General features: G+C 48.7%; 1 protein-coding gene and 1 pseudogene across 3 annotated transcripts in view; both read left to right on the forward strand.

Annotated features, from left to right (window-relative positions):
* Cyth1 (cytohesin 1) overlaps positions 1-23,824 on the forward strand; it is an 82,767-nt gene extending 58,943 nt beyond the window's left edge. For 2 of the 3 annotated variants that reach the window (XM_085696117.2, XM_048451860.3), the window contains exons 3-13: positions 21-85; positions 6,258-6,324; positions 6,586-6,704; positions 7,012-7,092; positions 7,962-8,074; positions 9,250-9,398; positions 9,787-9,899; positions 14,834-14,912; positions 17,399-17,470; positions 18,894-19,048; positions 21,914-23,824. In XM_085696117.2, coding sequence (XP_085552243.1) covers positions 21-85; positions 6,258-6,324; positions 6,586-6,704; positions 7,012-7,092; positions 7,962-8,074; positions 9,250-9,398; positions 9,787-9,899; positions 14,834-14,912; positions 17,399-17,470; positions 18,894-19,048; positions 21,914-21,992 — 1,092 coding nt within the window. In that variant the 3' untranslated portion in view covers positions 21,993-23,824. The remainder of the gene's footprint in view (positions 1-20; positions 86-6,257; positions 6,325-6,585; positions 6,705-7,011; positions 7,093-7,961; positions 8,075-9,249; positions 9,399-9,786; positions 9,900-14,833; positions 14,913-17,398; positions 17,471-18,893; positions 19,049-21,913) is intronic. The other variant, XM_085696116.2, reaches the window with a different exon arrangement.
* Positions 11,159-11,253, forward strand: LOC125411764 (U6 spliceosomal RNA; annotated as a pseudogene).
* Positions 23,825-26,721: the final 2,897 nt, after the last annotated feature.

The raw sequence follows: 26,721 nt of genomic DNA on the forward strand, positions 1-26,721 counted from the left end.
CTGGTGACTCCTGTTTACAGAGGCTGAAAGACGAGATAGCAGAAGTCGCTAATGAAATTGAAAGCCTGGGATCCACAGAGGAAAGGTGAGTCTGCCTTGCTGCTGGCTGGGCCTCCCGGGTCTAGCTCCCAGTGCACCCATCCTTCCCCATGTGTCCTGGCACATTCGAGGAGAAAGTAGGTTTTCTGTTGTGTAGCCCTAGCAAGTACACAGAAGTCTTCATGGCCTTCCTCTGAGTCCTCACTGAACACAGGAAACTTTTTTTTTTTTTGAGACAGTCTTTCTACATAACTTTGACTGTTCTGAAATTCACTCTGTGGACCAGGCTGACCTGGTCACAGATATCTGCCTGCCTCTGCCCCCCAAGTGCTGGGATTAAAGGTATGTGCCACCACCTGGCCTCAGGATACCTTTTACATGTACAAAACTGAGCTAGAAAATTCAAAGGCACCCATCTTGACTCCTTTGAGGAACAACCCTTTCACAGGGGTCACATATCAGATGTCCTGCATATCAGATATTTACATTGTGATTCATAACAGTAACAAAATTACAGTTATGAAGTAGTAACAAAATGACTTTGTGATTGGGGGGGTCACTACACCATGAGAAACTGTGTTAAAGGTCAGAGCATTAGAAAGGGCGAGAACACTACTCTGACTGCTCATAGATTGTTGTATAGATTATTTATTTCCCCTTATTTTGTCCACTCTGTGTGAATTTTTAAAATTTCTGTTTTACTCGGAAAAGCTTAACATTTCTGATATCATTTCCAAAGGCTGGTGTACACCTGTGTCTGGTGTAATGTCAGGTGCACTTGCACCTCCTTATGCTTCAGGGAGAAGAGTGTGGAAATGACACAGTGTAAAATGACAAGATGTCAGGGACTTTGAGCAGAATTCCCAGGCTGTTTCTAACGGTCTCACTCGATAAATGATCTGCTTCCAGCTCCCTCTATGTCTCTGTTTTTCTAAGTCTAAGCTTTTCTGTCTGACTTTGTAAGGCCCTTTGATTTGTTATTTTAAACTTCATGTGCACTGCCATGGGGATGAAGGGGCTGCATCCTCCACAGAGAGTGGCCATCGGGACATTGCTAGCCTCTAGGTTGTCTTTTAGGGTTACAGTTTTCTTGCTTTCTATTAAAGTTTTTATTTTAGATTTTTAAAAATTTATGTATATAAGTGCTTTGCCTACAAGTATGTCTGTTCACTACATGTGCGCCTAGTGCCCAAGGAAGTCAGAAGAGAGCATCAGATCCCCTTGAACAAAAGTTATGAATGGTTGTGAGTCATCATGTGGGTGTTGGGAAATGATCCCTGGTCCTCTGCAAGAGGAACAGGTGCTCTTAACCACTGAGCCATCTCTGCAGCCCCTTATTTTCTGTTAAAAAAAATCATAGAAATTGGTAGATTAAGAGTTATTCTAGAGAGCTAGGTCTCTAGCCGCATCTCAGGAGGCAGAGGCGGGCAGAACTCTGTGAGTTTGAAACCAGCCTAGTCTACACAGAGAAACCCTGTCCTGGAAAGCAAAAACAAAACAAACAAAAGAGTTCATCTAGATTTAAAGCTTCTTCTCATAGAAAAGATAATAGGCCGGATGCGGTGCCACACACCTGTAATCCCAGCACTTGGAAGGCAGAAGCAGATGGACCTTTGTGAGGTTGAAGCCAGCCTGGTCTACATAATGAGTTCCAGGACAGCCAAAGCTACATAGTGAGACCCCCATCTCCAAAACCAAAAACCAAACCAACCAACCAAACAGGCAAAGGCTGTGATTCAGTGGTAGGATCCTTGCCTGGCATGGGAGGGCCTAGATTCAGTGCTACTGTCAGCAGCTCTTCCTCCACAACAAGCAAGGAACTGCTGACTGGATAAGCAAGCCACAGAGTAGGAGCGAATAGCTGCAGCGCGTGTCTGAGACCTTGTCCAGACCATGTCGATGGTTCAGGCAGATGGACACAAATCCTGAGCAGATCTACGCAAGACATTGTAAATAATAGATGTCTGCATGGAAGAGGCTCAGTACCATCAGCTGTGCAGGTGAGCGCTGTAAAACTACCTGAAATGCAGCCTAACACATCTTGCGATGGCTAGAATCAAAAGGTATTAAATACGTGCCCAGCGCTGATCCCCAGCAACACAGGTGTTTACTCAAGAGAATGAAAATATGTCTTTAAACACTTTTACCAAGGATATTTACAGTACTCTTATTAAAAATGGACCAAGGTAGAAATTGCCCAGCCATCCACCAATAGGTGAATGCATAGGTAGGCTGGGACAGTGGGCCATTACTCGGTAGTATCAGAGGAGCATGCTGATCCAATGCAATAGCATGTGCGGGCCCCACAAACACAGAACAGAGAAGCCGTAGTGCCACATGGACACAATACGTACTTCTGTCATAAGGCTGAGACAGAAGATAGGGGTGTACCATCAAAAATAGCAGTGGATGCCGACAGGTGTCAGGGGAGACTTGACCAGAACTCAGTGGGATGGTCACCAGGTCATACATACCTGTCAGACTGAATGGGGTCCTTAGGATGCGAGCCTCACACTGAATGAGAATTATCCCTGACTTAAAAAGCAAATTATTGGCCTTTTCTTGGTTATAAGTGAAATTTTTAATTTCAAAAATTATATGTATTAATTTATTTAGTGGAAATGGGCACATGTGCCTCAGGACACACGTAGAAGTCAGAGGACACCTTTCTGGAGCTGGTTCCATTCTGCTGTGTGGGTTCAGGGGGTTGAATTGAGGTTGTCAGCTTAGCTGTAAGTCCCTGTACCTGCTGAGTCATTGCACTGTCCAGGAATAGATGGTATTGCAGTAAATTGGTAAAAGATGGGAAAGTATGAAGAAAGCAGATTTCCCCAAATCAGCAACCGAGAGAGAAGGATTAATATCATAGTATACTTTCTTTCTGTGTCTTTTTGTGCCAGCACATATACATGGAATTTGGGGTGCAGTTTGCTTAATGTCCTGCGAGTTATCACAGTTCCAGTGGACGAAAGACCCCAGCGGTATCTCAGCTCTCTACTCACAAGTGCTTAGCTCCTTCCATGGAGCCCTGACCTGCCCGTCCTGAGCTAGAGAACCAGGGCTGTCTGAGTGGACAACAGGGCACCATGGTTTTGAGTAAACAAGTAACACTAGCATCTGATGAGGCTCGAAACATAAAGAATGCCTTAAAGGTAACATATAAGGGCTGACAAGATGGCTCAGCATATAAAAGTGCTTGTCTTGCAAACCTGGTGACCTGTGTTCAATCCCTGGAAACTATGTAGAGGTGGAAGGAGAGAGCAGACTCCACAAAGCTGTCTTTTGACCGCCACACCCATGCATTCACATTGTGTAGGTGTACACAAACAATATTAATAAATAAAATATGTAAAAGATAACATAAAGAAAAAACACCAACTTTCATCAGTGCATCTGGTGCCTGTGAGCTCAAGAACCATACTTCAGTGATTTATGCTTTAAACTCTGGAGTTTAAGCTAGTTTTCCAGAATTGAAGATCCTGAATGGGGAGCTGTTCTGCAGATTCTGAGCATCTGTATAGTTGGGATTTGTTATTAGTTCTGGTTTTCTATAGGTAGTTGTCATACTTATAATCAAAGGCCTGATAAGCATTTTGTAGCAATAATCCAAATGCTGTGTAAGAAATAGAGACAACGTAAAACTATGAGAAGCTTTCTCAGTTGACCTAGTTGATACAGCTGGTGTCCAAGGGAGACTGTGCTGAAGTAAGTACAGCTGACCCATATGCATTGAAGATGTTAGCCAGCCACCGACAGTGACTGTCCCATCAGTCATAAACAGCAATGCTGGACAGGTCGGGACAAGAACTGACTCATGGATTACTGGGAACTTTAGCCAGCCGCTTCCTGTGATATGTCAGGCAGTCATTAGCGGCCACTCTGAATGGGTAGGGCCGGGAGCTGATTCATGGGAAACTAGTGACGTTAGCCAGCCAGTGCTGTAAGCACCCAGAGTGGTCAGAAGCAGTGATTGTAGCTGGCAGAGATCTGGAAGTGTACTACTGTGGTCTCTGGGTTCTGGGCTTGTCAGAGGCCCAAGAAGCCTTCAGCAAGGAACCAAACCAGGGCAAAGGATGCTGAGGGCCCTTGTGAGTGGTTATGTGCCTTGCCATTGTAGGACCCCCAAATATTGCACACTCTTATAGGAAATCACCCAGCAGCTTTTTTCTTGTATTTCTTTTTAAAAATATGGATCAAAGTAGTAGTATTAGATTTAGGGAAAATATAATTAGATAACCTCATACCTGTTCATTCCAAACCTCAAGTCAGGCTGGCCAAACATGGTGGGCTCACACGTGTAATCCCAGCATTTAGGAGACAGAGACAGGAGGATTGTTGTGAGTTTCAGCCCAGCCTGAGCTACAGTCATCCCCTGTCTCAACCAGGAAAGAAGAAAAAAAAAAAAGAGGGAGTTTCTACGTTTCTACCTTTGGGGATTTGGCCAGTGCTGATGTGCTCTTTAAAACAATGCATACGCTATTTCTGCGTAGCTCATTGGCTCAGAAACTGTAAAATTACTGTTGGTTCCCAAGTGTAGCCAGGCTTACAGGAGGTTTTAGAAATGTCACCTGGCCTCTACCCCTAAAACTCTGAGTCACTCAGCGGCCCAGAACCTGAAACTCAGTTCATAAAATGGGCAGACACAGTAGGTGAGAGTTTGCTCTGCAGGGCTCAGGGGCATGTGTGTGAGTGAGAGCTGGCATTCTGCATGTCTGACGCGCTCCCTCGTCTGTTTGTGGACCACACCCTGGGAAGCATGGTCTGTGAACCTGCATTTGTTTAGTCTGATGCACAGTTAAGAAAACTGCAGCTTGTGTGTGCAGCATCTTAATGGCTGACTGTGAAAGCACTACATGGCCATCTCCATACAGCCTTGACCTTCCGCCCGAAAGGAAGGAAAGCATGGCCACCACAGGAAGACACATGCTGATAGCAGCCCTGGGCATAATGACCCCAGACTTGACTCTACATCTGCCATCTGAAAAGCAGAGGGAGGTAGACATGTAGAGGACTGTCACTTAGCAATAGGCAGGAGGGCTGTGCTGACAGACCTTGAAGACAACAGGCCAAGCCAAAGAAGTCCAGATGCTCCATGATTCTGCTCACATGAAAGGTCCAGAGTCGGGCAAATCAGTGCATAAACGGTAGACTGAGAGTTCCTGGGGTTGAAGCAGGAATGTAGGCAAACTGGAAATGGGTGTGGGGAACTTTGTTGGACTGATGAAAATATTCTAAAACTGGTTATGGCAATGGTTGCACAACTTAACTTATTAAAAGCATTCAGGTGTACACTTCAAAAACCCTTTTTAAAATTTTACATACCAATTCCAGTTCCCCATTCTTCTCTTCCCCTGTTACCCCACCTTACCCCTACCCTACTCCCCATCTACTCCTCAGAGAGGGTGAGGCCTCCTATAGGGAGTCAACAATGTCTCTCACATCACTTGAGGCAGGACCAAGGCCCTCCCCCTGTGTCTAGGTTGAGCAAGGTATCCCTCCAAAGGGAATGGGCTCCAAAAAGCCAGTTCATGAACTAGGGATAAATACTGGTTCCACTGCTAGTGACCTCACAAACTGTCTAAGCCACACAACTGTCACCCATATTTAGAGGGCCTAGTCTGGCCCTATACAGGTTCATCAACTGTCAGTCCAGAGTCATTGAGCTCCCACTAGCTCAGGTCAGCTGTTTCTGTGGGTTTCTCCATCGTGGTCTTGACCACTTTTCTCATAATATTGCTCCTCCCTATGACTGGACTCCAGGAGCTCAGCCCAGTGCTTAGCTATGGATCTCTGCGTCTGCTTCCACCAGTTACTGGATGAAGGTTCTATGATGACAATTAAGGTAGTCATCAATCTGATTTCAGGGGAAGGGCAGGTAAGGCACCCTCTCCACTATTGCTTAGATTCTTAGCTGGGATCATCCTTGTGGTTTCCTGGGAATTTTCCTACTGCCAGGTTTCTCACTAACCCCCAGGTCTATACACTTAAAATGGGCAGATTCTATAATATGTAGACAACAAAGTTTAAGAAAATAAAAATTTTAAGAGAAGCCATGAATCTAAAGGGAAAGAGGTCAGTGAGCCTGAGCATTGACCGGGGCTTTAGCTGACCAAACCTAGCTGGTCCAGTCTTCCAAAACTGTCAGCACTGCACGTGAAGACTGCTGCAGGCCCCAGAGCTCCCGTGGCCGAGCACTAATGGCTGCACTTCTCTTCCAGGAAGAACATGCAGAGGAACAAACAGGTAGCCATGGGCAGGAAGAAATTTAACATGGATCCTAAAAAGGTACGCAAAAAGAAGTGACAAAACCCCGAGTCTTAAGGTACAGCCTCCTTAGTGATTGAGGGGAACCAGCAGCGTTTGTTCTAAGCTGCTATTTGCTGGTGTACATGCTGGGTGGTTACCTCACTGTCCTGAGTCTGGCGCCCTGCAGTGCCCCATCCCTGTGTCCACTGGAGGATGTTTACTGTACACGTGCCAGGGCCCACACTCATTGTTGCCTTTGCCCTCACTCACTGTCACTGACTCTTTCTGGTCTTTCTGCAGGGGATCCAGTTCTTAATAGAAAATGACCTGCTGAAGAACACTTGTGAAGATATTGCCCAATTTTTATACAAAGGGGAAGGGCTTAACAAGACAGCCATTGGTGACTACCTTGGGGAGAGGTGAGGCATTTAGAGAGGATGGTCAGACTCATGGGAAGAGACAAGTTCCTTAGTTCATGGGGTGACTGTGGTCCTAGGGCAGCAGTAGCCATGGTATTGAGTGGAAGTGTCCTGAGGAGCTGTAACTTACCTGTCTGGGGTATGCAGGTTCCTTGCTTGTCTAGTTAGTAAACAGAGCCAGTCCGACGTCATCCCGTGGATGGCCAGGCTTGAGAGGCCTCGTGGCCTGAGACTCTGGGGATACCATCTGTTTGGGGTCAGGGGTCTGACTTGTGCTCCATCCCATCTCTTATTTGTTTCCTGACAGAGATGAGTTCAGCATCCAGGTCCTGCATGCGTTTGTTGAGCTGCACGAGTTCACCGACTTAAACCTCGTCCAGGCCTTGCGGTGGGTGTTGTCAGCGGGGCCTGTGTGCTGTTTGACTAACCTCGCGGGGATCGTGGTGACTGTGCTGAAGTATTTAAGGGACCAGTGTACATGCCTATGAGTGGGAAAGCATGTTAAGACTGCTTATTGGTTTAGGGGGTGGAAGAACTATCCAGTGTTCAAATACTGAAATTGTTTCTACTATTCAGAATATAGAGCCCTTTAGTATCTTGCCCTAAACTAGGTATCTCATTTCATTTTAAAAAGAAAAAATAAATTAACTTTTTTTGTTTGTTTTTTGAGACAGGGTTTCTCTATATAACCCTGCCTATCATGGAATTCACTTTGTAGACCAGGCTGGCCTCGAATTCACAGAGATCCTCCTGCCTCTGCCTCCAGAGTTCTGGAATTAAAGGCCTGCACCCCCACTGCCCAGCAACTTTAATTTTTTAACCAAATGTATTTTGTGTCTCTGCTACAGGTATAAATTTTGAGGTTATTTTTTGAGCTATGATTTTAATACATGCGATAATTGCAGATGCATTTAAAACCATGACGTGGGCCCATGTGACTTCCATGGTTTCAGTATGAATGCTCTGAATGAATCCTTACCTTAGAGTTTATTTTAAATGATTAACTTCTGTGCTTCAATTTTGTGTGTTATTCTGAGGAGGGGGGCCATTCTTTGGAATAGGAAAATCTCAGTGTCTTGGTTTACCTAAGCACTTTACCTTCAGTTAAAACCACAGTAATGGGCAGTGGCTAAATTCGCTTCTGTTCCGTTTCAGTAAAAGTGAACGGAAGCCCCCTCACCTCTCTTTGCCCTCTGATATTAAAGCCACCAGCAGCAGCAAGACAGGTCAAAGCAGTGCTTCTGTCTCCACCCTTAGGCAGTTCCTGTGGAGCTTCCGGCTCCCTGGAGAGGCCCAGAAGATCGACCGGATGATGGAGGCCTTTGCCCAGCGGTACTGTCAGTGTAATAATGGGGTGTTCCAGTCTACAGGTGCGTGAGGAGGCTTCTTTGTGAGTGGGGAGAAGAGCGTTCTCCAAGGGTTCTCTTCTTGGCAGTGGAGGGTTTCTAAGACATGAGGAACAGGTTGCTAATGGTGTGTATAACTGTGAAAGATTGGAAGCATCCAGAAGAACACAACAGAGATGCAGTAAAGACCTGGGTGTGACTTAGTGTAGAGTGCTTGCCTTGTGTGCATGAGGCCCTGGTTTCAGAATTACCAAGCATGTAACTGTTAAAGCTGTCTCCAGAAGCTGACTGCGGTGCTTTTGTCTGTCTTCCTAGCTACTCAGGAGGCAGAAGCAGAATTATGACTGTAGTTGACTAGTTAAGCACAGCCTTGTCTTAGGAAAAAAAAAAAAAGAAAAAGAAAGAAAATCATGTTCTTAAAAAGATATTGGCATGGGAAAATGATAAGATCAACAAAAAGCATGTGTATATGTATATATGTGTGTGTATGTATATGTGTATCTATCACCTGTGTATGTGTGTATATGTGTATATCTATCACCTGTGTATATGTGTATGTATATGTGTGTATATGTGTGTACCTATCACCTATGTACATGTGTGTATGTATACATGTGTATATATGTGTGTATATCTATCACCTGTGTATGTGTGTGTATGTGTGTGTTATCTGTCACCTATGTATTGTGTATGCTTATGTACCTATCCCCTATGTAAGTATCCATATATATGTGTTGGAGGGACAGTGTGTTACCGTGTCTGTAAAGTGATTTTTCTACATAGTCACATTTATATAAAAGAAATAAAGCAGACCAAATATTACTAAATAGAATTGTGGGTAGTTTTTATCTTTTCTATGCATTGTATTGGCTTGGGGTTTTGTTGTGTGGCCCTAGATGGCCTGGAACTCTTTTTAGAGATCAGGCTGTACTGGAACTCACAAGAAATCTGTCTCCTGAGTGCTGGGTCCAAAGGTGTGCTCCACCATGTCCAGCTGGCCATTTTATTGTTTTCTGTCTGAATCTTTAGTATACTCATGTGCCTTGCTCCTTTCATGAGCATAAGCCTGGGAACGTGTGCACTTGGCTCATCCACTCCCACTGCCCATGGTTTTGTATTCCAGATCTTACCTGGGTTGGTGTCTCCTGTCCTGAGTGGGTGTTTCCCTTGCTCTCACATTCTCTTCTTCTCTTCCCTAGACACTTGCTACGTCCTCTCCTTTGCCATCATAATGCTGAACACCAGCCTACACAACCCCAATGTCAAGGACAAGCCTACAGTGGAGAGGTTCATTGCCATGAATCGAGGCATCAATGATGGAGGAGACCTGCCCGAGGAGTTGCTCCGGGTGAGCAGGGCCAGAGTGGCTTCATTTCAGTTGGCCAAGGATCGTCCTTATAGGAGAGGAGACAAGGATAACTTGCCAATGCCTGCTCTCTCAATTCATTTAAATATGTGAATTTCACAAAGGCCAGCGAGAAACAGGAAGGGGAAGAGGCTTCTAAATCTGAAACTAAAGGCTTGAGTAGACTCCAAGCTGCTATTTTTTTCCTTCCTTAATTATCCACCAGGCAGCTTATTTTTGTCCCTGTGAGCTGATGTAGAGCAGAAAAATGGTTGTGTTCTTCTCTAGTCCTTACTACAGGCTCCCAGTGAGTGCCTGTGGGTGAGTAGACAGAGGGGAGGAAGAAAAACCGCTTCTAGAGTGAAACATGCAATGTCGTCTTCTGTCCCAGAATCTCTATGAGAGCATAAAAAATGAACCCTTTAAAATCCCGGAAGATGACGGGAATGACCTCACCCACACTTTCTTCAACCCAGACCGAGAAGGCTGGCTGCTGAAACTTGGTGAGTCCCCTCTCCCAGTGTCCCAGTGTGGGGTCCCTGCAATAGAGCTCAGGAAGAAGGGCTATGTGCACACAGACCTAGGGTGTGGGGCAGGGGCAGGTCACAGGCATCCTACCCACAGACTGCCCTGAGTTATGCTCTTATTAAAAGTCCCACCTCCAGAAAAAAAGCTGCTGACAGCCATTCACCATAGAATGGGGACTCCTGGGCTCCCTCGTAAACATTACCCATGTGTATCTGGGCCCTGTGTGTTCATTCCTGAATAGATGGCCATGTTCTTTGAGGCACTTTCTAGGGACCTGATCCATCCCCCCCTTTCTGCCCTCTTACCCTTGGGAGGGTAACCAGCCATATCCATCTCTCTACTTCCCATCCCAGATTTATCCCTGGCACTCCTGCCCCACCCAATGCATCATCACTTCCCTCTGCATCTGGCTCCCACAGGCAGTGTGCATGGCAAACCTAGAGCCCTTGGCTGCAGCGCAAACCACAGCACTCTTCCTCATGCTCTGGCATTGACCCCCTTTCCAGTCCCAATCAGCCACATTAATGATTGTGTCATCAAAAAACTGCAGGTGCATTTCTCTTCCCTCTGCCAGAAGTAAGCCTGTATTGTTAAGATTTATGGTCATGCCTTGCCAGGAAGGTGACAGAGTAACAAAACAGAAGAAATTTAGTGGGTTCTCATGCACATCCATGTCCACCTGTGATTGCTTTATTAATTATCAGACATAAGAGAGGTCTCTGAACTCTCTGGACATGATAATATTCAAGTTTTTTTGACCACTAGAGAGCACATTCATTTCCTTCTGCCTTGGCCTTTGATGAGCTAATCCCATATTAGAAGGACATATCCCATTAGAGACACGCTCCTCTTCCATCTTGGTTACTTGTCCTGATAAGCAGCATCCCACTCTTGGCCATTACTGACACATGCAGAAAAGTAAGATAACATACCCTCTGCTACTAATTCATCCAGCTAGGCTAGGGTTGACATTCCTTTATAAGGCCCAAAGCCTGTGTTCCCACATGACAATTCATAAATTCCCTTCAAGTACCGCTTCACTGATTAGAGCCTTGCCGTGTCTGTCTGTACGTGGCCAACAGTCAGTGATCTCTAAGCAGAGGGTTTGAAGTAGAGGCTCTGAAATGTTTAACCCATGGGTGACCTACAAGTGTGCTGGGAATTTCAAAAATATCTCCAAGTTTAGATTTATTTTCCCCTCCAGGGGAATTTGTTTCCATGAGAATGCTAAGTGTTAGCTTTGACAGCTGAGACACTAAAATTAGAACAGAGATGATCTTGGCTCTTGTACCAGGATGACATGCAAATTCATGAGGCATCCTATATTTTTAAAAATCAAAAATTTAAACGGAGTGCAATGGTGCACACCTGTGTCCCAGACAAGCAGGGGACAGCAGGAGAATCCCTGGTCATCGAGCTGGCCTGGTGGTAGAGCAAGACTTCATCCTAAAGAGTAAAGCTCTAACGATATGGGACTTGTTCATCGTGGGGCCATTGCTTCACGTTTTCCAACTGCCTAGACTCCCGATAGGGTGTGTCCACTGTGGCACACTGAGACTCAGTCCACTGCACAGGGTAGGACTTTGTGCCATCTGTAGTTGTCTGTATATGTCCCTGTATGCAGAGAGCCATACGCACGTGTGTCCTTGTGTACACACATATGTACATGCATATCTGTGGGTTACGTGTGTGCATCCTTGCACACATTTAAAAAGTAATGGGTGTCTTAAGGAAGATACTGACTTTCTCAGAAGTGTACATCCCCCTCTTTGCTCTGGATTGTGAGGAGTCTGGCAAATGCTGGCCTTGCAACAATTGATTTATGGCACTGTTAGGCCAGGTGTGGGTAAGGCCTCCAACCTTGCTGTCCAGCATGGTGGTCAGCTGCCCACCAGTGTTTTCAGGTCTACCTCCCTCTCCAGGCATACATAAATGTGACCAGTGCGCTGCACTTTTAGATTAAGGAATCGGGTTTGATTTCTTTGTTTTAATTTTCTTTTCTCCCTCATTTATATGTTTCCATGATTTTGGCTCTCCTTTTCCTTGCCCCAAACTCCAGGAGGTATGTAACCCTGCAACCTGCTCGCTCACTCTGCCCAGGCCACTGTCATTGCTGCAGCGTTTTGGTTTTTTTTTTTTTTAATTTTGTTACTTTTGGTTATTTTGTTTTTTAATTGCTGGTAGTAGTGTTAATGCTGCTTCTAACTTACTGTACAGTCCCTAGGGAACCAGCCAGGATCAGGGGTTTGGGGCAGTGCTCACATTTCCTCTTGGAGCAGAGAGTGGTACGGCAGCTGCCAGGTCGGAGGCCCCAAACTGCAAATAGTTTCGCAGTCCTAGCCTGAAGCGAGCTGAGAAAGGCTGAGGAGCACTGGCTTCGTGTTCCTGGAATTGCTGGATTCAAATTGACTCCCGATGTTGAGCTGATCAAAAGTAATTTCTGATGTGAGGAATCAGAGAGCAGGGTGCTGCCGTGTAATTTCCAAAGCCATGTGGTTCTGACCCATGGTGGACAAAGACGTTGAGGAAAGGTTAAATTAGAAGATACCTGAGGCATTTGCCTTTCCATGAAAAAGAGAAATGGTGTCTTCCAAACCCACAAGTGGAAATTTTAAAACCTCGAAACCAGAAACCCCTACCTGTAGTCCTTGATTCCATTCGTTGAGTATCAGGGAGGCCTCATAGCCTGGATCCTCTGTCTGTGTTTCTTCTGGTACAAATCCCCATCTGTTTCAAAGTCATCCTCAAAACCCAGATTGGCCTTGTAGTTCTCTGGTTGCTGATATGGGGAAACATTCAGAGGAACCAGAATACTCCTCGGATCTGTGCCTAAGCTTGACTAGAACAGAGCCGCCCTTAGGAGAGCAAACACAGGCATTCCTTCCAGTGCTCGGAACTGCACCATTAGGACAGTGCAGCCCTTCTGTCTAAGGGAGGCCCGCGAAGCCCTGCATGGGGGTGGGGGGGGTCCTGTGAGTTCCACAGGGACTGTCATAGGCTCACATCGATCTGTCTGCTTGTCCCATGTCTGTTTTTCTTTCCACGTGGAAGTGTTCCCCGTGGTCCCGCAGCGATGCTTTGTGGTAGAGGGCTCTGTGGTGCAGCAAACTGTCCGGGGGGCGTAATGAAGCTTTATAACCAGACAGAACTTCCCAGCTTTGCTTCTTCTTCTTGATTTCCTGCCATCTGGTTTCTTTTGGCATCTAACTCACTTTTCCCACCCTTTCCTGAGCCCCATTGTCACCTGGGGTAATGTCCTGCGACAGAGCGCATGGGAGGTCAGCATGGGTTGGCCATCCTTGTGTACCAAGCCCTGTATGGGAAACGATCTCCTCAAGAGGCTGGAAGACAGAAGCATTCAAACTCAGAAATGGGAAGGGATCCACTTTTAGGCCAGCTGCCTTCAGTTTTGAGCACATTCTTTGTCTTCCTTCTCATTTGTTCTAATTCTGCCTAGCCTCCCTGTTGCCAACATGCATGTCATATTACTCATGTCTTTTCTCATTCATGCCACCTACCTTTGGGGTGCTTCCATGAAACTTACAGACAATCACTATGAGGGAGAGTGCCTCACTGTGGCTGGCACACTCCATCTGGAAACCTAGGTCTCAGTCGTCTAGAATCTTGTAGTTAATGATGCCTACATGTCCTTCTCCATCCCTCCAGCTCAGGCACCCAGGCAGAGCTGTAAAATAGCTCAGAAAGGTCTAGGTCCTACCTGTTCCACTGGACCTCTTCTCTCAGATTTCAGGGATAAACCTGCAGGCAGATGCTGGCATTTGGAAACAGTCTTTGTAAAATGTCCCTGCTCTGCATGGCTGTTAGCAAGAGGTCAGGGGAGCAGGGGAGTAGGCATGGCAGGTGTCCCACTCCCCTGCCCTCCATGGAGACTGTAGAGAAGTAATTTTCTCCATAGTGCTAAGGGTCAGGGACCGAGTGTGCTTATGCAATGTCATGTATGTGTCAGCATGGGAATCCCCTGGGTAATTCCAAATGGTTCGTGTCAAGATGGTCTCCCCTTGACCAAAGGTAAGTCGGGGAAAGTGGGCGTCCTGAGCATGATTCAAGTGAGGATGTAGCTTCCTTCAGAGTGGGCACAGTTCCCCTTTGCCAACGCAGAGTAACTTCACAAGGCCCACACTTTGCTGCTTAAATCTTGCTAGCATTGAAGAGGACTGAGCCTTGATCAGCTGCTAGTCACCACCTCCTAGCTGTCAGGGCTGCCTCCTGTACTTAGTCACATGAGCCATAGTGGAAAGGCTCCTGAACTGACCTCTTGGATAAGCTAGCCTTGCCTGGTAAAGGAGCCTACTTCAGTTCACACCCATAGCTCGAGGACGTGACTCTCAGGACACTAACCAAGGGGGCTGACGCCAGTGAGAACTTGCACAGGCAGGTGGGAGGGGAAAGCCATGTTTGGCTGCAAGGGCTCATATTGCCTCACTTTCTGTATCTTTTCTCCTGTCACTTCCACGGAACTCCCTGCCCATGCCACCTGCATCAGGGTGCTGACACCGCCCTTCTTCCTTTCTTTGCCTGTATCTACCACACAGGGTACGGCTGGCTTCTCCAGCCTCAGGTACACCTGCATTGCACCGTCATTGCCCTGGGTTTCCTCCCTAGCCCATGCTCATCTTGCTGTCTGGGACATCTCAGGGTGTCACCCAGGCACGCTTGCTCTGCTCATACCATAGACTTTCACTCTGTGAAAGATGCTTCTGTCTTGGCTGTGTCTTGTCACTGATGTAAATTTTGCCATGATCTAAATGTTCTCCCGCCCAACCCATGCCCTCCCTGGGAAGAGAGATGTGTGTGTGTGTGTGTGTGTGTGTGTGTGTGTGTGTGTGCGTGTGTGTGTAGCATGCACCTCTTTGGTGTCTGTTGTCAAGAGCATCCTCTCTTTTGCTGTCAGGTGGCAGGGTGAAGACCTGGAAGAGGCGCTGGTTCATTCTGACAGACAACTGCCTTTACTACTTTGAGTACACCACAGTGAGTATCTGCTGGTCCACCTGGGGCAAGATAGGCCAGTCCTCCACTTCCAAACCACTCTAACCAAACAAAGCCAGTCAGATCTGTCCCTCTACTTCCCTGGGGGGTCAAGGAAAAGCTAAGGTAGATCTCAGAATGGGTGTGGAGGGGCTGGCCTGGAGACTGTGGTTCAGAACCAGCACCTGACTTTAGACACAACGGAGGAACAAGTCCCAGAACTGAGAAGGAGCAGTGAACACAGTGTTGGGGGCTTATTTTTAACTGGGCTGGAAACAAGGAACTGGGGCCAGCTGCCAGGAAAGACTTGTGAACCTAGTGAAAGGGATAATAATTGTGAGTTGGAGAATTTAGATTTTCTGTGGCCTCAGAAATGCCAAAGGATCTGACTCAGAAGGAACAGCCCTAGTGAGAAGAGGGACAATAGAGAAAAAGGGCGGGATGGAATGGGAGGAAGTTTCCTTACACGTGGAAACTCGTGGGTGTCTGCTCAGTGGGATAAGATGTCACTGCAGGACGGTCTTCCTGCAGGTGCCTTTTGGAGCTGGAGGAATAAGAAATACCCAGTACAATTTCTCCAGACCTCCTGTACAGGGGCAGAGCACGCAGGAAGCCATAGGGTGTTGGCGCTCAGACCATGACTCCCACACTGTTGACATAGCACTCTGGTGTTCCCGCCACACTGTTGACATAGCACTCTGGTGTTCCCGCCACCCTGGTGACGAGGCACTCTGGTGTTCCCGCCACCCTGGTGACATAGCACTCTGGTGTTCCCTCCACACTGGTGACGAGGCACTCTGGTGTTCCCGCCACCCTGGTGACATAGCACTCTGGTGTTCCCTCCACACTGGTGACGTGGCACTCTGGTGTTCTGCCATCTTCCTGGGCACCGGCAAGAGGTGGTTCTTCTTGTATATATATTGGACTTAAGTCTTGAATTAGGTCAGTGTAGCTAACTTGGCTGAATTTTCTGAGAAAGCAGGACTGAAGCCTTATTTGTGGTCAAGGTGGTGCAAAATGGTTTTAAGTAAGTTTTTTTTTTTTTAGAAAAAAAAGCAACAGGAGCATTACACAAGTTTGAGGCTAGCCTGGGCTACAGAGTATGTTCCAGGCTAACTGCATAGAGTTAACAGGTTTAGTTCAGTCATTCATGCTAAGGATGGCTGTGGGCCTGACAGGAAATTGTTTTCAAAGTATGTCTCACCAGGACCCCACACATGCCACCCAAGTGCTACAGCTGGCTTGGTTTTGTTATGTTTAACTTCTTTTCAAACATTAGAACAATACGTTAAATATATAAAAATGGTAAGAAAGAGTCTCCCTGTTCCTTTCCCAGGGTACTGTGCATAAAAGGCTAAGTAGGTTTCCTTCCAAGGCCCCCACCTTCCCAAACCCTTCCTTCCTTTGACTTTACAGGGTCTAGGCAGCAAGGAGAGGTTTCCCAGCAAGGGCAACAAGACATTGACAGAGTAACTGAGTGCGTGGGATGAGACAACCAGACCAGAAAGGGCACAGCTGCTCTCTGGCAGTGGGAAAGAAATAATAGCTGGGGCTTTGCTGCAGCCCGGGCATGAATGAGATCAGCCCACTCCACCCTTTGGCCTGGAGGGAGACGCAGGCCGGTGAGAGTGGAGCAGAGCAGTGAGGGAGGAAAGCCCACCGCGGATAGAGAGTAGGGAAGTGAGCGAGCAGGGCTTGTCTCTGTAATGGAATGGTGTGTTCACCCAGGAAGCTGCCTTTGGGGCTTCTGGGAGCCAACAGGTGGAGCCAGCTCTTCCCTGGACGTGCTCCCCATGTCCTCCTCCAGTTCTCTTGGCACACTGCAAAAAAGTATAGAATGACAAACACTTGGTCCCCAGAGATTCCAGGAAAATCGTCTGGAGTCTCTTAACTAGTGACCAGAATGATCTAGAAGGCAGAAAAGGACTTTAGCTCATTTTTGACATATTGTGCATGTGTAACTCTGACTAATACGTTTGAGAAACAACACGTCTTGACCTAGGTTAGCTGGCTGGCACTGGTAGAAGTATGTCTATGGTGGGGGCCTTGGCTGACACAATGGGCAGTGCCTCAGAGGGCCAGCTGAGGTGAAGGAGGGGGTCCTATGTCAGCATGAGCAGGAGGGCCTAGACCTAGGCCTGAAAAGGCTTCCAGGAGTTAGCGGCTCAGAACCACGGCTAGGAAAAGGAAAACTAGGTAATGACATGGAGGAGGGGGAAGACACTTTCTTAGGGAAAGTAGCTGACATGCCCCCTGCTTGATGCCCCATGGCTCATTTTCAGGGATACTTTGATGGCACCTGCTGAGCTCCCTGACCTTGTGATCTGCAGAGGGCTTTGGATTTTTCCCAGTTGTGCCACACGCTGCTGACCCTGATCCTGTTGTAGAACCCAAGGGTGGCTGAAGCCAACCTGGGAGGAGTCAGGATGGGCTAAGGGGGAAGCAGGTATTTCCTCAGCCACGAGTGACATCCTTCTGCACTCCTGCAGGATAAAGAGCCCCGTGGGATCATCCCCTTAGAGAATCTAAGCATCAGAGAGGTAGAAGACTCCAAAAAGCCGGTAAGTGTTCTTGTGACGATACCCAGGGCCAGAAGGGCTGGTCATAACCTCGCTCTGAAGAAGAGTGACATTCAAAGGCATTTTAAGACAGACATGAGAACCTGGAAAACAAAGCCATGCCTTTGCCTCCCCCTGTTCTGAGTACCCTTAGTGTTCAAGGGAAAGGTGAAACAAATAGCCTTATTGTCTTTAGTCGGCCTGCCTCCATCACCTACTGACTGAGCCGTCCCCCTGCAGGTCAACTGTGAGCACCCGTAGCTCAGTGCTGACTTTATAACTGATGCACTATGTGGCGTGGGAGCAGCTTCCCCTGCAGCTCTGTACGTGCTCCTGTCTGTTAGGAGTGGAGCCAGCAGATGTCTAACCAGCATCTCAGTCAACAGAGAGGCCCGAAACGCAGTTGACATCCTGCAGTGTTCTAGTCTGAGTGTCTTTTTACGTATTTATGTATGTGTGCAAGTGCATGTGTATGTGGAATGTGTTTACACATATGCACGTGAAGCCAACCTCAAGTATTGTTCCTCAGGAACTGTTCATCTTGTTTTCTAGACAAGGTCTCAGGCTGGGGGAGGGCTGGTGGGGGAAGTGTGAGTGAAACAAGCTTTGGCAAGAGCCAGAACCTGAGCTGGGATCCTCAGAGAAGCTGGGTGTGGTGACGTGTATCACTAGCACTTCTGTAGTGAAGCAGGGGATGGAGAAGCCCATGGGCTTACTAAGCTCGCATGTGCAGTGGGAAACAGCAGTGAGACCCTGTCTCAATCAAGGTAGGAGACAAGGACTGGTGCTCGAGGTTGTCCTCTGCCTTCCATGCCCATTCTGCGTACCTGATGTGTGCACCCACACACAACTTTATACTTTTATTATTTTTTTTTTCAAGACTGCATAGCCCTAGCTGTCCTAGAGCTTGCTTTTTAGACAAGGCTGGCCTTGAACTCATAAATCCACCTGCCTCTGCCTCCCAAGAGCAGGGGGGGGTGGTAAAGGTGTGCACCACCACACTGGCCCACACTTGGCTTTTTAAATTTTTTTGTTGTTGTTTTTTGTCCGTTGTTTTTCAAGACAGGATTTCTCTAGCCCTCTAGCTTTGGGGCCTGTCCTGGAACTAGCTCTTGTAGACAAGGCTGGCCTCGAACTCACAGAGATCCGCCTGTCTCTGCCTCCCCGAGAGCTGGGATTAAATGCATGCGCCACCACTGCCTGGCTTAACACACACTTGGCTTTTTAAATGCAGGAGCAAACTCAGGTCCTCATGCTTCTGTGGCCAGCACTTTATCATCTGGCTTTGTCCTCTGCCCTCATTTTCTGGAGGTATTCCCTAATACATCGTTCTTGAGAGTAAGAATAAAGAGTCTGTGGGGAAATAACATTTTCCTTGGTCAGCAGCTTCCTAAAATCTGACTGCACTTTCTCATTTTCTTCTCAGAACTGCTTTGAACTTTATATCCCTGACAATAAGGACCAGGTGATCAAGGCCTGTAAGACCGAGGCCGACGGGCGAGTGGTGGAAGGGAACCACACTGTGTACCGCATCTCAGCCCCCACTCCCGAAGAGAAGGAAGAGTGGATCAAGTGCATCAAGTAGGTGGCCCCCATTCTCCTCTGCAGTTCCTGTCCTTCCAGCTCCGGTTCCCAGCTTGCTTCCCAGCAGGCCTTTGGTTTTCTTCCTGTTAGAGCCTTTCTAAGTCATGTCTGCAGCCTAGGCACTAAGAGAATTCAAAGGCGCAGAGTGGGGACAGAGGCCACCTACCTCCATATGTCTGTGGCGAGGGGACACCTCTCTCCCTGGCGCCTCCTCAGTGAATAGCACTTGACTTTATTGTACTTTTTTATCCAGTGAGACTATTCTCTCAGTCACAGATATGGAGCTCAGGCCCGCAGGTCGTGAGAGTTGTAGAAAGGGGCAGAGCAGAGATGCGCGGTCATGAAGCCGAGCCCAGCCCTTCACCATGTGCTGTGAGAACACAGCAACCTTTGTGGAGGAGCTTCTCCAAGTCCCACAGTGTGAGGCTTACTGCAGAGACAGGCACTTCCCAGTGTGGCACGTGACTGGACACAAGCTTTGCAAAGCTCATTGACAATCTTCCACCAACATTGCCCCTGCGACTCACATGAAACCTGAACGATGGGCATCTTTCTCCTTGCCCCAGGAAGATGGCCATTGTGCGGTCTGACTTCCCCACCCTCTCTGCAATTATTCCTCCCAGTAATACATTCTTACTCACAGTTCTGAGGGCTTCCATCTTCAGTCATGTAGGCATTTTCCTTAGCTGTCCTTGTTATCTGGGCCCTGGTGACCTGAGGAGTGACGAAGATATGCCCTCAGGTCATAGCTGCCTCTGTGTCGTCAGACATGGCACGCCTTCTACTCAGCTACAGCCTTTCCTCGGGACATAACTGTTACCTAGTCTAAACACTCACCCAGTGCAGTGCTTGCCCAAGATCAGACAGTGTAGGAGTGCCAGTACAGAGGGCTGATGCTTTGCTCTGGAAAGAGAAAGGGAGTAGATGGCTGGGACTTGGACTCAGGTCACCAGTGCAGTCCTTGATGTTTTGGGGGGCGTGTTACCCATCATTCTCTGGAATTCCCAACTTAGAGGGGTGCTTGAGGACTAAGGTAGAGTGCTGAGGTTGGGAGCACACTGCCCTGATTTAGGCATTGTCCTCAAGTGATGGCCATTGTGACAGTTATGGTCTACAGATGGGGCCAGGTAGGCAACCCATCCTCTGAGTCGTGGGAAGACCTGAGACCAGGGAACAGATAGCACCCAACATCTCCTATGCCCTTTTGTTGGAAGTTAATTTCTTGCCTGTGGTTTAGTGTGAAGGTTGGAAGTATTCTCTCAATCCAGTAAGTTTCTGTTTGACACGTGGTTATACCACAGTCTGCATAGCCTCTCACTGGCCTGTGTGGACCACGGTCTTCCCATGTGAACACACATTGCCTCTGACAGTAGAATATGCTTTGGTAAAGGCTTCTTCCCCTCAATTCTTTCAAAATAATTTTGGCTATTTTTATCCATTTTGGCTGTCATATAGGTTTTTGCTGCTCTAATCAGAAAAATGGAGTGTTCTTTAAAATGTTCCCAGATTCCTGTGAACACTGGGCCTCTGGTGGGTGCTAGGCCTCCTCATGGTACTGCTCAGCTCCTCTGACAACTCCCCAGCTAGTCGTAATGTTTCCCGGGGTGATCTGGCTCTGCCCCTGGAGGATATGCAGATGCTGGGACTCTGTGTTGTGGTCTCTACATCCCCATCCCCATGGGGAAGGCCCAGAAAATGGTAAACACCACTCCACAGATGAGGAACTGTGACACTGCATGGCTTAGAACCTGTGTGGATGGGAGAGGCGAGAGAGCACTGAGGTGATGGGCTTCGTGGAGTTGTAGAAGAGCCAAGATAGTGTCCCTCAGCAGCTGCCCTGCCTAGGGGTTCCCAGCAGCCCGAGCAGGCTCCTGCTGCACATGTCCTTCTCAGTACTGAGTTCAGCAGAGTCCAGGCTACAAGCAGACACGCAGTAAACCAGAGATGTCCACTGGCAGCCACGGGGAGCCTGTACCTGATGGAGCAGAGTGGTACAGTTTCCAATGCCAAGAATTAACAGGGCAAGATCTCAGAACCAGGGATAAAGAGGGAGCTAAACACAGCCCATAGCTGAGGGGTGTCTGATGCCGACCCAGTTCTCGGCACCGTTTCCAAGCATAGATTCATCTGGACATCGTGAGCACTGCTGTACAAGGACAAGCAGCCTACCAGAAGGTTAGCCATCCCCCAGAAGCCAAAGTAGAGTCACCTGCACCCTGAAAATGAAAGACTTCTGACGGCCCATGTTCCTTTGGGTGTTGAGTCCCTGTGGTGAGACCCAGCTAGCTACCAGCATTGTGGTAGGGAGAGCAAGCACTGGGATGTGCGTGCTGTGGACTCCGGGTCGCTGGTGACCACTATAGCTAAGCATCACACAGACTCTGCTTCCCTAGGAGGCCAAGCACCAGCTCTGTGGCCTTAGCCACCTCCACTGTCTAGTGCAGGGCTGGGCAGGCAATACGGCTGTTCCCTTTCACACTGGGCCCCCAGCAGCAGCACTTGTCTGTGTGGAGCCGGTGCTCACAGGCCCCCAGAAGTTCCTCTGCCGTCCATGCCAGCCTCTCGAACAGCACGAGTGAAGTAACTTATTACAGCATGGCGCTCAGGGCTACAGAGGAGAGTCACTTGGATGAGAAAACCACATCCCCATACTTGGAGCTCAGCTACGGAATGTATGAGTCTACTCACAAATGTTAAGTGATGTTAATTTAAAATAGGCAGAGACCTCCACAGTTACTTTGTTACGTGTCCCTGTGTGTCACCTTAAGCTTGGACAGAGTGAGGGTGGGCGTTGCTGGTGACAGCTGGTAGCCTAAGTCAGTCTGCCCCTCATGCCTCTTCTCTCCCTTTTCTGCCCTCCAGAGCTGCCATCAGCAGAGACCCTTTCTACGAGATGCTTGCAGCACGGAAAAAGAAGGTCTCCTCCACAAAGAGACACTGAGAGCCCACCAGGGCACAGCCAGCCCAGGACGCTGTGGCCCTTTCTCCTGCCTCCCCTTGAGGGGCGCTGCGGAGCCCAGCAGAGGAGAGCAGAGGGCTCCCCTGCCAGCCCCTGCCAGCCCCTGCCAGCTCCCAGAGACTAAGCTTCAGCTTTCGCAGTTTTCTAAGTGGGAGAAGGGTGGCGGTGAGGGCTGGGGCTGGAGACTGCTGCTGCCACTCCTGGGCGCTGGAGCCGCTCCCAGCACCAACCGCTGCCAGCAGCAGAGCAGCACTGCGATCCCCACGCCTCGGCTCGGCGAGCTGACAGCAGCGTCCAGAGCTCTCTCTTTACCTCGCAGTGTTCCTGGCCAAGGGCCTTCACCTCTGCTCCACAGATGCCTGTGAGGACGTACTCTTGTGTACTAAGGAGAAAGGAGGAAAGGAAAAGAAGCCACGCACTATAAAGATTTATTTTTGTTTTTTTAAGCAAAAGTGAACATAGCACTGTATCCTGCTCTCCTGTGCCCTGCTTGGAAAGCCTCCCCTAGAAAGGGGCTCTGGAGCTGCTGGCACCTCAGGAGGGGCAAAAGCAGGGCTGCTGGCAGTGCCCAGCAGGCAACAGGGAGGCCTCCAGGGCCCCAGTAGGGCAGCAGGCAGGCAGTATGGGCAGCTCCTGCCCAGTGCCTGTGGGATGGGGTGAAGTGGATAGCTCCTTGCCTGGCCCTCAGTACCCAGGCCCACTGCGCTTTAAAGCGGAAAGTCTGCATTTTCCTATTAACCAAAACTGTGAGGAGGTCACCCCATGGTCCCGGGTGGCTGACTGTTTCATAACTGGTTTTTCTTTCTCCTCCCCGAGAACTCCATTCCTCGTTCTAGAGGAAAGAGTAGGTTTTATCTGATCCCCTTGGGGCTTCAGCCTTTTCTGCCTCAAATGTATCCCCAACTGGACTATTCTGGTGCACTCTGTGGTAGCCTCCAGGAGCAGGGGCTTTGCTCAGCAGGGTGCAGTGTAGTCAAGCAAGGGTGAGGTGGCCTTTCTGTCCCCTTGCCCTCTGTGACATGGCATGCCACGGCACATGTGTGAGTTGGCCCTGGTCTCCTAACTCAGTGTGAAGGGAGCCATGAAATGCAGCATCTCCTGCCGTTCTCTCAGGGACTCTCAAGGGCAGCTCCTGCTCCTCAGCCAGGGCCAGCATGCCAGTCCAGGCAGAGCAGGTGGCAGGTGGTGTCTTGGCACACTCCTCCATGTGGCCAAGGCCTCAGTGGCAGAATGCTGCCTCCAGGCAGGTTGGAGGAGCCATGGGCCCCCGCTGGGCTGCGTGAGCTCAGTTCCTCCAATCTCAGAAGGGGGTCAGCACCTCTGGAAATAGCTTTGCAAAGAGGGGTGAGTTTGGGGGCAGCACTCTGGCCCCCTTCCTGTGGATCCGGCCTCGAGTGGCTTCAGGTGCTTGATGCTGGAGTGTGTGAAGGCACAGTGACGGAAGAGGGTCCAGGCTGGAAACTGAGCCTCCTGGTAGAGAACCAGGCAGTGCCGGTCCCTGTTGTCAGGGAGTCGGGCCAGGGCCAGAGCCCCTCCCGCACACCAGTTCTCATGGGTGTGTCCTGGGCAGACCAGCATCTGGCTCAGTCCCAGTCTATTTATCAGAGGTGTAAATAATCCATACATAGTTTTTCTCCTTTTAGATTATTTTGTATTTGTTTTAAAAAAAGATTTGTCAAAATACAGAGAAATGACTGAAAGTTGTTGACAGGGTTTTTTAAAAAATATTATTATTCCAGTTGTTTTGTTTGTTTTTGCCTTGTAAACTAGCTCCAAGGAACTGCAGCAAATAAACTCCAAATCTGCCTAAACCACTCTCATTGTCTGCCTGGCTGTGGGTGTCATCTCTTGTCAAGCCTGGGGTTGGGCTGGTGTGTGCCTGTGGACTGGATACGGGCCCATCCTGAGTGGGGTTGAGATTAAAAGCAGAAGTTGGGTAGGCAGTGTTTCTGCAAAGGATGGCATAGCAAGAGGAGAATGGACTTAACCTTTGCCCCCTCTTTTTGGGAAAGAAACTCAGCTTCAAGGTGGAGCAGAAGTGTCCACATTAGCTACCTGCAGCATGGCGTTGCATCTCCTTGTCAGGCAATTGAGCAGGGTCAGGAAACAAAAAGCTAGAAGTACATGATCAATGTATCAGAAGTTGGTGTCTCTCTTTGCTTCTTTCTTTTTTCCTTCCTTTCTTTTTTCTTTCTTCCTCCCTCCCTTCCTTTCTTTCTTCCTTTTCAGCATTTCTTGTAGCTCAAACTGGACTTAAATTCCCTGTCCAGCTGAGGATGACCCTAATTTCTGATCTTCCTACATCTACCTCTGTCTAGTACTGGGATTACAGGTAAGTACTGTGCCCAGTTTGTGCAATGCTAGGGATTGCCCCAAAGCTTCCTGTGTGTGAGGTAAGCAACTTAACTTCATCCCAAGCCTGGGGGGCAGGCCAGGGCCAGAGCCCCTCCCACACACCTGTTCTCACTGTGTATCCTGGGCAGACCAGCGCCTGGGTCAGTACCAGTCTATTTATCAGAGGTGTAAATGATCTATATGTAGATTTCCCTCCTTTTAGATTATCTTATATTTGGTTTTTTTTTTAAAGATTTTTCAGAATACAAGGAGATGACTGAAAGTTGTAGACAGGGTTTTTTGAAAATATCACTCCAGCTGTTTTTTGTGCCTGCCTCGTAAACTAGCCCCAAGGGAGTAGGTCGGTCTCTTCTCTCTCTCTCTCTCTCTCTCTCTCTCTCTCTCTCTCTCTCTCTCTCTCTCTCTCTGCTTCCTGTGAGGTAAGCAGCCTCTGCCACACGGTCCAGCTGTCACGATGCTCTACTTCACCAATCCCAGTATCACCAGATCCCTGAAACGGCTGAAGCCGCGAGTCAAACAAACATTATCCCTTTTGGTTCCAGGTATTCGGTTCACATCTGGGGAGGGCTAACAACCTGATGAGCTCTATGCTCAGCAAACAGACCACTGCCCTGACTTCCAAGACAAGAAGCAGGCCTGGGCAAGAACAGCCCCAGCAGGGCTACTATTCTTGTCTCCTTTAATCCAGGTCTCTGCATCTCATTCCTTGACATTTGATGACATTTACTTATCTCCTCTTGGCTTGATTTTTTGTACATATTTGATCAACATGAATCTGCCAATGTGTTCCGCGTGGCCCTTGCTGTTTACACTGCATCTTGTTCATAACATGAAGTCAGCACTAGGCACAGAGCCCCTGTCTCCATGAACATCTCACATTTAACTCTCTCAGGCCCTGTAGATGAGCTGGTTGTACCACTTCGTTCTGTGCGGCTCTGGGTCCTTGAGAGTCGCTTCCTGGTTAGTTCAGTCAAAAACGCTCCATCCCGAGCTCTGCCCGAGTGGTTGTGCCAGTCTCTCTGCTCTCCTTCAACAAACGTGGCCTGGGGTCTCTAGACTTGGAAGCCAAGGACCGTGTCCATGACCTGACTCCAAAAAGGCCTGACTGGGGCGCCCCCAGCCGAAATAGAGCAGCAGAACAGCGTGGCAGCTGTGCTGGAGACAGGACAGTCGGGTCGGGCGTGTGTGTGCTGCTCCTGACTCATCTCTTCCTGAGCACTAGACTGACCGCCAGCGCCTGCTAGAGAGCAGCAGAGCGGTAGACTGTGGGCAGCAAGACCATACCAAACCTTCCCTGTGTGTGTTACTCACAGACTGTCAGAGTGGCTTAAACAGAAGCAACGCTTTGGAAAGGTAGATGGCATGGATGGCTAGCTTGCTGCCCCTTGTGCTGTGCTGGCCACAGGAGGTGACCTCATCACTGTTGGGCAGGGTTGTGCCCTGTCTCTGGAGTTCCTCCTAGGCTCTAGCCTTGCCACTGGGCTGACCTGTGTAGCCCTGTGTGGCTTGTTTGCCAGCTTGGAGGCTCACTCTACTGTGAATGTGACCCTGAGCATGACAGCTAGATTCAGTGTCGAGGTTCTCTGGACCAGTAGAAGGTGAAAGCAGAAAGTTTACTCACTGGGGTCCAGCTTTCTCTGAAACTAGTCAGTGTTGGGAAGTGCCCAGGGGAGGGCCAGACTTGGGTCCATCTGTCTGTCCCATCCACGGTTCTGATCCTTCCGGTTAGAGACTGTCTTGGTGAAGAAGGAGTACCAGTCCTTGGGAAATGAAGTTGATCATCCCAGTATCCACTGCTTAGCAGCCAGAGCAAACTCAGGGAGATGGGGTGACGGGGGCAGGGAAGCACTGTCCCCCATCTCCATCCCAAGTTGCTTCATCACATCAGAATGTGACACAGACCTCTCAGGCATGTGTATGGGAACTTAGCAGAACCCAGGCTAACAGGGCCAGTCATGGATATGCTGTTTATTGTATAGGTCTCTGTGTCCTTGACGTGTGCGTGTCTGAGTGTGTCTGCTCATACCAACACTTGCTTTGTTTTGCTTTTGTGTATGGACCTGGTTTTTGTTTTGTTTTTGTTCTTTTGGTAGCTCACTGTGTAGTCCTTACAGCCCGGAACTCCCTGTGCAAACCAGGCTGGCTAGGACTTGGGTAGAGCAGTCCACTGCCTCTAACTCCCAAGTGCCGGGACAACAAGCCTGTGCCTCTGCACTCAGCCTCGGCTCCTGTTTCACGGGCCTTTTACTAATTAAGAATCTCACTGTGAGGATCCAGAAGGGGACCATCTCTGGGGTGAGCTATCAGATGGGAAGGAAGCCATTGCTAAAGCACCTGAGCTATGATACCCATACCT

This window comes from Myodes glareolus, chromosome 9 (genome assembly GCF_982192425.1).
Source record: "Myodes glareolus chromosome 9, mMyoGla1.1, whole genome shotgun sequence".
In the NCBI taxonomy this organism is placed as follows: Eukaryota; Metazoa; Chordata; class Mammalia; order Rodentia; family Cricetidae; genus Myodes; species Myodes glareolus.